Source organism: Brassica oleracea, chromosome C2 (genome assembly GCF_000695525.1).
Source record: "Brassica oleracea var. oleracea cultivar TO1000 chromosome C2, BOL, whole genome shotgun sequence".
Taxonomy (NCBI): domain Eukaryota; kingdom Viridiplantae; phylum Streptophyta; class Magnoliopsida; order Brassicales; family Brassicaceae; genus Brassica; species Brassica oleracea.
Window position 1 is genome coordinate 23,941,841 of NC_027749.1, and position 11,182 is coordinate 23,953,022.

Below are 11,182 nucleotides of genomic sequence, written 5' to 3' on the forward strand. Positions count from 1 at the left end.
GGTCCTTCGTGTTGAGACTTTTGAGACTTTTGTTTGCGATTCCTAATTTCTTAAGCTCGATTCTAAAGGTGAACTCAATAATTTTTTTAATTTCTCAATGGTGAAGAATCGCAAACTTTTTGAAACTTTTTCATCATTCTATAGGTTGAGACTTTTGAAACTTTTGTTTGCGATTCCTAAAATTTCTTAAGCTCGATTCTAAAGGTTGAGACTTTTGTTTCAGATAGTGAGAAATACGTTCGTTCTTAGCGAAGTGATCAAGAAGGAACCGAAGCAAGTTCCTGGAGAGATTCTTTCTTTCTTCACAAGGAAGAACTTCAATGGTACCGATCGTGGAGAAACAATCACGTAAGGCTAATTCAGAAGGAACATTTTGATTTTTTTTTTCAAATGGGTTTTGCGTTTAGTTACTGACATTGTTATTGGATGGTGAAAAAAAAAAGCTTTGAAGGAACAATGGTTCTGAGGAGAGGACAAGCTGCTCTGCTCACGTTCTTTACATGTACAAGCTCCTCTGCTCATGTTCCGAGGTAAATCCAAATTTCTCTTTGATCTGTTAGATTGATTTAAGTCTTGTAATTCTTGTTTGAATTTAAGTCGATGGTGTAATAAATGTTTAGGTTAGTGATGGTTGTGTTAGTAATAAATAGAAATTATGGTTGGAGTTTAGATATATGTCTAGTCTATGTGCTGCGTTGTGATGAAAGTTGATGGTTGTTAGATATATGTCAAATCATTCTTCTCTTACTGTGATGAATTGTCTCAGTTGTGATGAATGTGTTTAGATATATGCCAAATCATCTTCCCTATATTAAACACATTGCTCCTTCTGTTCCTTATCATAAACACCTTCTCTCCGATCTTCTCTTCCATCTAAACACCTTCCTTCCTCTTGTTCTTCTCTTTCTATCATCTTTCACACATTCAGATATGGATTATCCATATACGAGTGGGTCAAATTTTGTTGATCTTCTTCAAAGTCAACAAAGTGTTTTTGGTTCATCAGAAGTTCCTATATTTGGAACTCAACAGATCCTGGATGCAGAGAGTCCTGTAGTGCGCAGAGAACGCATGAAATTGACACCCTCAGATGACATTTTGCTCATTAGCTCATGGTTAAACACGAGAAAAGATCCAGTCGTGGGTAATGAGCAAAGATCAAGTGCTTTCTGAAAAAGAATAGCAGCCTACTTTGCGGCAAGCCAGAAGGTTACAGAGTGTGAACGGAGAGAGCCGATGCACTGTAAGCAGCGGTGGCAGAAGATCAACGACGTCGCGTGCAAATTATGTGGTTCGTATGAGGCTGCAACCAGGGAGAAGACCAACAGACAAAATGAGACTGATGTTCTCAAAAAAGTGCATGAGATCTTCTGCAACAACAATAAAAAGAAGTTCAACCTTGAGCATGTGTGGATGGAGCTGCGCAATGACCAGAAGTAGTGTGATCTTTCAAGCTCGAAACATGATGGAATCTCAAAAAGAGGAAGTTGGACGATGATGCACAATCATCAGCCTCTCACTTGTCAGAAAGCAAGACTTCTGAAGCTGATGAAGGCAACACTCGTCCCCCTCGTGTTAAGGCATCTAAGGCACGTCGTAAGAAGACGATAGAGGGGAAGGGGCTGTCTGAGTTTCAGACAATATGGTATATTAAACAGCAGGATATGGCCATGAAAGAAAGGCTGTCCAAGATGTCTCTGCTTGGCAGTCTTATTGCCAAAAGAGAGCCATTGTCTGAGTGTGAAGAAGCTTTAAAGAAGAAGCTGATAAATGACTTGTTGGCTGTTTATGTATATGTTTGTGTCGTCTGTTTAAGTTTATGTTTGGATCGTCTGCTTGAGTTCCTTTGTTCTTGTTCTCCGTGTTTGTGTTTGTTGTTCTTGTTCAAGTAATTTTCAAAACCCTTGTTCTCTGTTCCATCAGTATTTAAGTTCAAATTTGTGTGAACCATTAGATATTTCTATTGTATAATGTAGCTCGTGTAGGTTTAATGTAGTGCTCATGGTTATTGCTCTGCTTGTATGTCATGTTTTATCATCCATCGTGCAAAGTCATAACTTATAATGTAGTGCTTATTCTCTTGTGCAGGTGAGGACAATAAACTTGGGTTAGAACATGAGTGGAAGACTCACGAACGAAGTCACTAGAGTTGTGGAAGACTCACGGACGAAGTCACGAGATATTGTATTGTGCTATGGCGTTTGTAATGTTGTATGGATGTGTGTCAAGAGAAATTGTAATATTTTATGGTTGTGTCACGAAAGACACTGTCTTGTAATTAAAAAGACAAGAGAGACACACATTGTCTTTCACGAGAGACACTTTGTCTTGCATCACACACACTTATAAATTGTGTTGCATTCTCACCATTTTCTTTCACTAGAGACACTTTGTCACCATTCTCAACATTCTTACCATTCTCTTTCAAAAGAACGCTCTCCATTCTCCATCTAAAACAATTCTTATCATCTCAAACAAGAATCTCAAACAATTTTCATCTCTTTGATAACAGAAAACAAGAATCTCAAACAATTTTCATCTCTTTGATAAAAAAAAAAAAATCTTGTCATCTCATGGCATCTTCTTCTCATAACAATTTCGAGGGATCATTTGATGAATCTTTCGACCAATATTTTGATCAACTGTTTGATCAAACATTCGAGAATCTGATCAATGATCAAGAAGATGAAAGGAAGACAAGGAAAAACAGAGTTTTCATCGAAGGCAATCGTGAAGAAGGCCATATACGTTTATGGAATGATTTTTCAGTGACACTCCAACATATTCTGAAAATCTATTCCGACGATGATTTAGAATGAATAAGCCATTGTTCATGCATATTGTTGATCGCTTCTCCAATGAAGTTGAATTCTTTCGTAAAAAGAAAGACGGTCTCGGAAGGCTCGGTCTCTCTGCACTTCAAAAGTGTACAGCAGCTATTCGTGTGTTGGCATATGGTTCTGCGCTTGATACGGTCGATGAATACCTCAGGCTCGGTGCAACTACTACTCGTTTATGTGCGGAAAATTTTGTGGAAGCAATAATAAATCTGTTCAGTGATGAGTACCTAAGAAGACCAACACCGGATGATCTTCACCGTCTACTTCATATTGGAGAGGTTAGTGGATTTTCCGGGGTGATAGGAAGCATTGATTGTATGCATTGGGAGTTGAAGAATTGTCCCACCGCTTGGAAAGGTAAATATTCTCGTGGTTTGGGAAAACCCACAATCGTTTTAGAGGCGGTTGCTTCATATGATCTCTAGATATGTCATGCGTTTTTCGGACCTCCAGGTACCTTAAATGATCTCAATGTTCTTGATCGCTCACGTATTTTTGATGACATAATAAATGGTCAAGCTCCGCAAGTTAATTTCTCGGTCAACGGAAGAGAGTGTCATTTAGCTTACTATCTCACTGATGGTATTTATCTGAAATGGACAACTTTTATCCAATCTATTCCAATTCCACAAAGCCCAAAAGCAGTTTTATCTGCTCAACGTCAAGAAGCTGTCCGAAAAGATGTCGAGCGTGCTTTCGGAGTATTGCAAGCTCGATTTGCCCTTGTTAAAAATTCAGCACTTTTTTGGGGATAAAATCAAGATTGAGAATATTATGAGAGCATGTATCATACTCCATAATATGATAGTAGAAGACAAATGAGATGAATACACTCAATTTGATGTTTCAGAATTAGAACAAGGAGAAGGCAACGGAAGTTCACATGTCGATCTCACGTATTCAACAGATATCCCTACAAATATCGCCAATATGATGGGTGTTCGAACTAGAATTCGTGATAGACAAATGCATCAACAACTGAAAGCTGATTTGATTGAACATATGTAGTCTAAATTTGGATGTGATCAAGACAACAACTGAGCTTCGATGCCTCTTTTAAATTATTATCGATTATTTTAGTAATCTTTGTTTTTTTATGTTTTTTATGTTTTTATTTTAAAATCTATGTTTAAAATATTATCTTTAACTATATTTTATGTAATAAATAAAATTTAGCTTCAATAAAAAAATGTTTAATAATTTTTTTTAAGAACCTTTAACTTAAGAAACTACCAATGGAGGATTAATATTAGGTGTTTCTTAACTTAATTTTAATACTAAAATATTGCGTAAGAACCCACTTAGAGGTTATTGCAATAAACATGCTAAGTCTCTCTTGTTCCAAACGAAGCTATCCTATCTTTGTCAAACTAATTTCTTCTTCCACAACGAGTGAGAGACGAGATCCGATTGTGTACCAGCTTGTCAATGAATCGTATTTAGTGTCGTTGTAGGTTGCTTCATTTTCTGGATGACCCGTGAAATCCACAGATAATAATTATAATAATAAAAATAATTATTATTTAGTTTTCTAAAATTATCATATAAATAATATATTTAAAATTAAAATTTTATATGTATTAGTAAAATTTTAATTGTTTTATAAAGAAATTTGAATTTTTTCGAAAGAATTTAAAAAATAAAAGAAATTGTGAATTGGTGGATATATGCGGTTTGAATTCAACCAATCTGCAGCCATCCCTCATTGCCTTAACTTGCATCCGTAATTCAATTTTTTCAAATCAATCGATCTGCACTCGCCCCGAGGTGGATCAAACAGGGCAGGGTCCACGAATCTTAATAAATAAAGTAGACTTTTTTCTCTCGACGGAGGAATGATGACACCTGTCCCATCATTTATATGAACGCTTCGTTTTGTAACCGGGCTGGTTTCGAATTGTGTTTGGGTTTCTGATTTTGTGGGCTTCTTTGGACTGGAATTTTTGTTCCATCTTTTCGTTTTATCAATCCCATTGAAGTATTAAGGTTTCTTCACCTTCTCACTTCTCCTTTCGTATGTTAGCTGTCGATTTTCCCAACGCCGATGACCTCACCGTAACGTCTCAACCTTTTCTTTAGATCAAAGCCAATAAAAAGACGAATCACTATTCAACTTCCTCAGTTCCCCTCATATGAATCCCTAAAGCTACTCAAACAACCACTAACAAGCCTTAAGCTACAATAATAGTTATAACAAAATTCAAATCAAACGTCCCCTTTCACGCGTCTAAGAATTCTTCTGCAATAACCTAGGGCTCACAATAAGTTTTTCCTCTCACAATGTTTCTGATGAGTTTTGTTTGGTAAGATTCATGCGCTTAAATGCTTCTTTTGGTGTGGATTTTGACCGAACCTAATTCGTTGTCTAATTTTCAGGCTTTTTTTATTAACTTTAGACTATATCTAATTTATTGTCTGGCTATACGAACCACAAGACTTTGGTGACCAATCAGCCGATCACAAAACTAAAATAAAAGCTTCATTTTCAGGCTTTTTTTATTAACTTTAGACTATATCTAATTTATTGTCTGGCTATACGAACCACAAGACTTTGGTGACCAATCAGCCGATCACAAAACTAAAATAAAAGCTTCATTTTCAGGCTTTTTTTATTAACTTTAGACTATATCTAATTTATTGTCTGGCTATACGAACCACAAGACTTTGGTGACCAATCAGCCGATCACAATTGGTCGTATCAGTTTGTTGTTCTGCTTTGTAGTCAATTACAAGAACGAGAAGAAATGTGCTCACTTTTGTGTCTGCTTACTATGCAACTAAAACTTATTGCAGACTGTCATTACTTTCTTTTGTGATGATGATATGAAGCTTTTATTTTAGTTTCGCACTCTAGCTTCTGATTTTTGAAACTTCCTTTTTTGTGTTATTTGCTTAGTATTGTGGCTTTTGTGAAACGTAGTTAACTCAAACTAAAGGACTTCAATTTTACAGCAAAGCACCAAACCTTCACCATCTCTCGCATTTTCCCAGAGCGAGAGCTTGCACCTATGCCAGCCTTCGTTGTAAAGGTTAGTCTCTTTTCTTAATGTGAATTTACTGCTATCTAAAGTATATAATCTCTGTCTTTGTTGCCTTATTAATAAGAAGGTGCACAGGTCCCCGAAGCAGCACAGCCTGAAGTTGTGACACCATGATCAGATGGTAAAGTTGATAACATTTGCAACAATGGACAAGCGACAACTACATCTGATGGTTCACTTGCCGGACGTTCAGCATCAGCCAAAGAACCAGGTGCTTTGGATGAGAAGGACCCGAAGGAAGCACGTGTGGAGTGAGTCCAGTATGAGGACTTATACAACCACGTCTTCTCCTTATCAAATAATGCTTCAGCATCTTTCATTTTCCTTTAAATCTATTTCCTTTTTTTTTTTAAACTCAATGTGATGGTTCTTGTTTCAGCTAATAATAAAGAATAGTTTCAAATTCGTTTAAATCTATTCCTCTTATTTAACATCTTTTAAAGCTTGATCGTTTAAATCTAATTCTCTTTTAAAACTCAATGTGAAGGTTGTTTTCCAATTAATAATGCAAAACAATTTCAGAACAAAACATTTACATCACGTGGATTGGTAATGTCAGAAGTCATGGACCCTTGGATAGAATGGCAACCTTATCAACACTTGCATTGCTTATAAAACGGTTACGGTTACAGACAAATGTATACTTTTAAATGGCAAACATAAACAAGATGCAGAGCTTGCAACACATATTTAGACCCACCCTCTATGTTGTTCAGAGCTACCTTATGAGTAACAAACTTATCTTATATATTAAAACAGAAGTCACAACCTTATTCATGTGTGATTTTTTAAAAAATGGATCTAATGGACATATTTCTAGAAAGTCATGTTACATTTAATCTCTAATCTTATCATTTAAATTTTGGGTCTATCATAAATTTTTATTGGGCTATCAAATAAATGGATTTAAACAATAGATGATCCATTGGATTTATAGTTAGTATAAATTAAATAGATATAATTTAATGTTGTAATACTATACATCCATATGTTAAATATTTAAATATTTGTCGATGTTAACTTTTAAAATTATAAAGATTTTTTTTAAATAAAAAAAACCATATTATCTAACAATGATTAACCTTTACTACCTTAAACCAATGAAAACAAATTTTAAACTATATAGTTTATTTTAAAAATTAAACAAAAACTAAATGTTTAATTATTTACTCGATAATAAAAATCTATGAAGCGAAAAAGTTTAATTTTTTAAAAACTTTCTAAATTTGTGAAATGTTACAATATCTTTGAATATGACAATACAATAATGTTTTACTAATCTTTATATATATAGTTACGATTTCAATAATCCGAAAATATCCCCTAGACTATATTTACAACGTGATTTTGGCACATGTCCTTTCTACAATCAATTTCACAAAACAAATATGACATGGCTACTGAAATTGATGACATGTATTATAGCTTAATATGACATGGACAATTGCATTTAATGTTAATTTATATTTTTGGTAAACTTTTTAAAATATGGTAATAACTCATATATTACATTTAATGTCAATTTATATTTTTGGAAAAAAATTTAGAATATGGCAATTACTCATAAATCATCATTAAAATAAATATATTCAAATATGACATTATAAATTTCGAAATATAATTTAATTATATATTTTTATATTATACAATTTTATTACTAAACTTTCAAAAATGTATACGATTTTTTTAGAAAATTATAAAAATTTAATCGTAAAATCATTATTTTCTTATATATCTACAAATTTTATAAATATTGTTTAATTTTAATTTTTGGTAATTATGCAACTTTTACAAATTTATTTAATATATTTAATTAAAATAAATAGATAGAAAAATCTATCTAAGATTATAATTTCAAATATATACATGCATATTCTTAAATATAATTTTTATGTTTAATTAAATCAAATTTATATTAAAATATTGATACGAAGAAGAAAATTTACAATATTAATAAAATTTTATTTTAAAATATAATTTCTATTTATCTGTTAAAAATATTTTAAATTTTTAACTGCACATGGTGCAGGAAGACACCTAGTATATATATATAAAAAAGATACAAATACATGTGAAAATTTGAAACAATCTATTCCATGAAAAAATTAAAAAAATGATAGACATATATATATTATAATATATACCAATTTAGAATTGAAAACAAAATATTTATATAAAAATAAATGAAAACAAAAACCCGCGCGATTGCGCGGATCGAGATCTAGTAATAATTAATACACAATTAGACAATCACAAGTTTTAAATCAACAACATCGGGATAGCCACGACCATCGTTGCGTTCAACCTATTGGCCACTTCGTATCAAGCAGTGACAGATTGATACATGTTACAAGTAATCCACCTTATGGAAAAGAGAAGATAGGAGAACTCCAAAAAGCACTTGAAGAGGTCCAAACAGATAACAATAGAACTCAGGAGGATATTCTGGAGGTTTCAAGGAAGTTACAGGAAACTTATAAGGATGAGGAAGATTTCTGGCAACAGCAGAGTCGTAATATGTAGCACACTTCAGGGGATCTCAATACTAAGTTCTATCATGCCCTAACAAAACAACGTAGGGCCCGTAATCGAATTGTGGGTCTCTATGATTCCGATAGAAACCGGATAATTGAGGAACAAGGGGTAGAGAAGGTGGCAGTGGATTATTTTGATGATTTGTTTCAGACAATTTCTCCTACAGGTTTTGATGGTTTTTTAAATGAGATTAAATCTTCTATTACTCCATAGATGAATCAACGACTACTTCAGTTAGCAACTGAGGAGGAAACTGGCTTTATTCATGATGCATCCAGAGAAAGCTCCTGGGCCGGATGGAATGACGGCCCTCTTTTTCCAGCACTCTTGGCATATATTAAAAAATGATCTATTGGAAATGGTTAACAGTTTTTTGATATCGGGCAAACTGGATACAAGGTTAAACATTACGAATATTTGTTTGATTCCTAAAAAGGAGCGGCCCACAAGGATGACTGAACTCAGACCTATCAGTTTATGTAATATAGGATACAAGATTATATCTAAGGTACTATGTCAAAGATTAAAGGTCTGTCTTCCATCACTGATCTCGGAGACGCAATCGGCTTTTGTTCCTAGATGTTTGATATCGGATAATATACTTATAGCTCAGGAGATGTTTCATGGCCTGCGAACTAACAAATCGCGTCAAGACAAATTTTTGGCAATAAAAACGGACATGAGCAAAGCTTATGACATAGTTGAATGGGTCTTCATCCAAGAACTATTAACCAAAATGGGCTTTGATTATCATTGGATCCAATTAATGATGGAATGTATTTCCTCGGTTCAGTATAGGGTTTTATTAAATGGTCAACCAAAGGGGCATATAATACCACAGAGGGGACTATGACAGGGGGATCCTCTATCTTCTTATTTGTTTATTATGTGTACGGAAGCTTTGGTCGCGAATATTAAAAAGGCAGAAAGAAATAAGAAACTAACGAGGCTAAAGGTTGCTAGGGCTTGTCCTCCAATATCTCATTTACTCTTTGCAGATGATAATCTTTTCTTTTGCAAGAAAGGAGGAATGCCAGACAATCATTAGGATTCTCAAAGAATATGAAGGGGTTTCGGGACAACAAATAAATTTCGAAAAATCATCGGTTCAATTTGGACACAAGATTGAAGAAGCCACAAGACAGGAACTACGAGATACGTTAGGCATACAAAACCTAGGAGGAATGGGGTCATATTTGGGCATCCCGGAAAAATTGGGGGGATCAAAGGTACAAGTGTTTGGATTCGTCCAGGATCGTCTAAATAGCAGAGTAAATGGTTGGACTTTTAAGTTTTTCACCAAAGGGGGTGATTATAAAGTCTGTGGTTACAGCTCTGCCAAATCATGTGATGTTAACTAGCGCTGTGGCACAGTTCTGGTGGAGTCCAGGGGGTAATACGAGAGGTATGCATTGGAAATCGTGGGATAAAATATGTAGTCCTAAGGATGATGGAGGGTTGGGATTCAAGGATCTTACAAATTTTAACACAGCAATGCTTGGGAAACAATTTTGGAGATTAATGGATAAACCGAATACATTATTTTCTCGGGTTTTTAAAGGGAGGTATTTCAGGAATGCATCACCCCTGGAACCCATTAGATCGTACTCGTCATCTTATGGCTGGCACAGTATTGGCTCTGCTAGATCTCTGGTTAGCAAAGGACTAATCAAAAGGGTGGGAACAGGATCATCCATCTCAGTATGGAATGACCATTGGCTTCCATCCACTCGCCCGAGACCAGCAAATAAAAACCAACACAATCTTTACCCGGAACTGACAGTGGATGCTTTTATTGATGGAACATCGCGATCATGGAATTTACAGGTTATTAGGACGCTAGTGGATCCACAAGATGTGAAAATTATTGAAAGTATTCCTTTAAATAGATTTCATACAGAAGATCGGAATGGTTGGCATTTCGCAAACAATGGAAAATACACGGTTAAATCTGGATATGAAGTGGATCGAGTGTATCCGGACAAAGGAAGTACGCCCCCCCTGTATGGTCCTTCGGTAACCCCGCTGAAGGCGTTTTGTTGGAAAGTACGCTGCCCACCTAAGATGAAACATTTTTGTGGCAACTATTGACAGGATGTAGAGCGGTTAAGAGGAATTTGAAGTCAAGAGGAATGCAAGGAGATACAATTTGTGACCGATGCGGAGCTCCCGAGGAGTCAATTAATCATGTATTTTTTGAATGTCCACCGGCGATCCAAGTCTGGGCACTTTCACGGATCCCAACGAATCCAGAAATATTTCCTACTCAATCATTATTTACCAATATGGATCATCTATTTTGGAGAGTCTCCCCCGAAATGGAGGATCATCATTTTGCATGGATTCTCTGGTATATATGGAAGGGTAGAAACAACAAAGTTTTTAGCAATTTGGATATGGACCCGAGAGATACTCGCAAATTGACAGAAACGGAATCGTTACTTTGGCCGGAAGCGCAAAATTCCCAGAATCAGGGAATGAGCCACACTCGGTTACCTGTACCAGCGGCAATCCCGACCATACTAGGTAGATGGTGTTTTACGGATGGATCATGGAAAAATCAGGATATATATTCAGGACAAGGATGGTATAGTACTTGATGTTAGGAGTTTTCAAGGCTCCTAAGACAAATGTTGTAGTATAGTGATTGTCGAACCAGTTCTGAGGGATATCAAAGCACTGAGAATGCAAGTACTCACTTAATCTAAGTGCAACCAATGATTTAGATGAGTTTTAAGCTATGACTAAAACTAGAAAGCAATAACA

General features: G+C 35.1%; 1 protein-coding gene and 1 long non-coding RNA gene across 2 annotated transcripts; both read left to right on the plus strand.

Moving 5' to 3' along the window:
• Positions 1-456: 456 nt before the first annotated feature.
• Positions 457-2,112, plus strand: LOC106323789 (glutathione S-transferase T3-like). The gene is made up of 4 exons (XM_013761859.1): positions 457-530; positions 1,179-1,407; positions 1,482-1,790; positions 2,089-2,112. The coding sequence occupies exons 1-4, from the start codon at positions 457-459 to the stop codon at positions 2,110-2,112; spliced, it is 636 nt and encodes a 211-aa protein (XP_013617313.1).
• A 2,751-nt stretch (positions 2,113-4,863) lies between these two features.
• On the plus strand, positions 4,864-6,253 carry LOC106326326. The gene is made up of 3 exons (XR_001267199.1): positions 4,864-5,143; positions 5,793-5,869; positions 5,949-6,253. It is a non-coding gene; the product is annotated as an uncharacterized LOC106326326 (long non-coding RNA).
• The last annotated feature ends 4,929 nt before the right edge of the window (positions 6,254-11,182 follow it).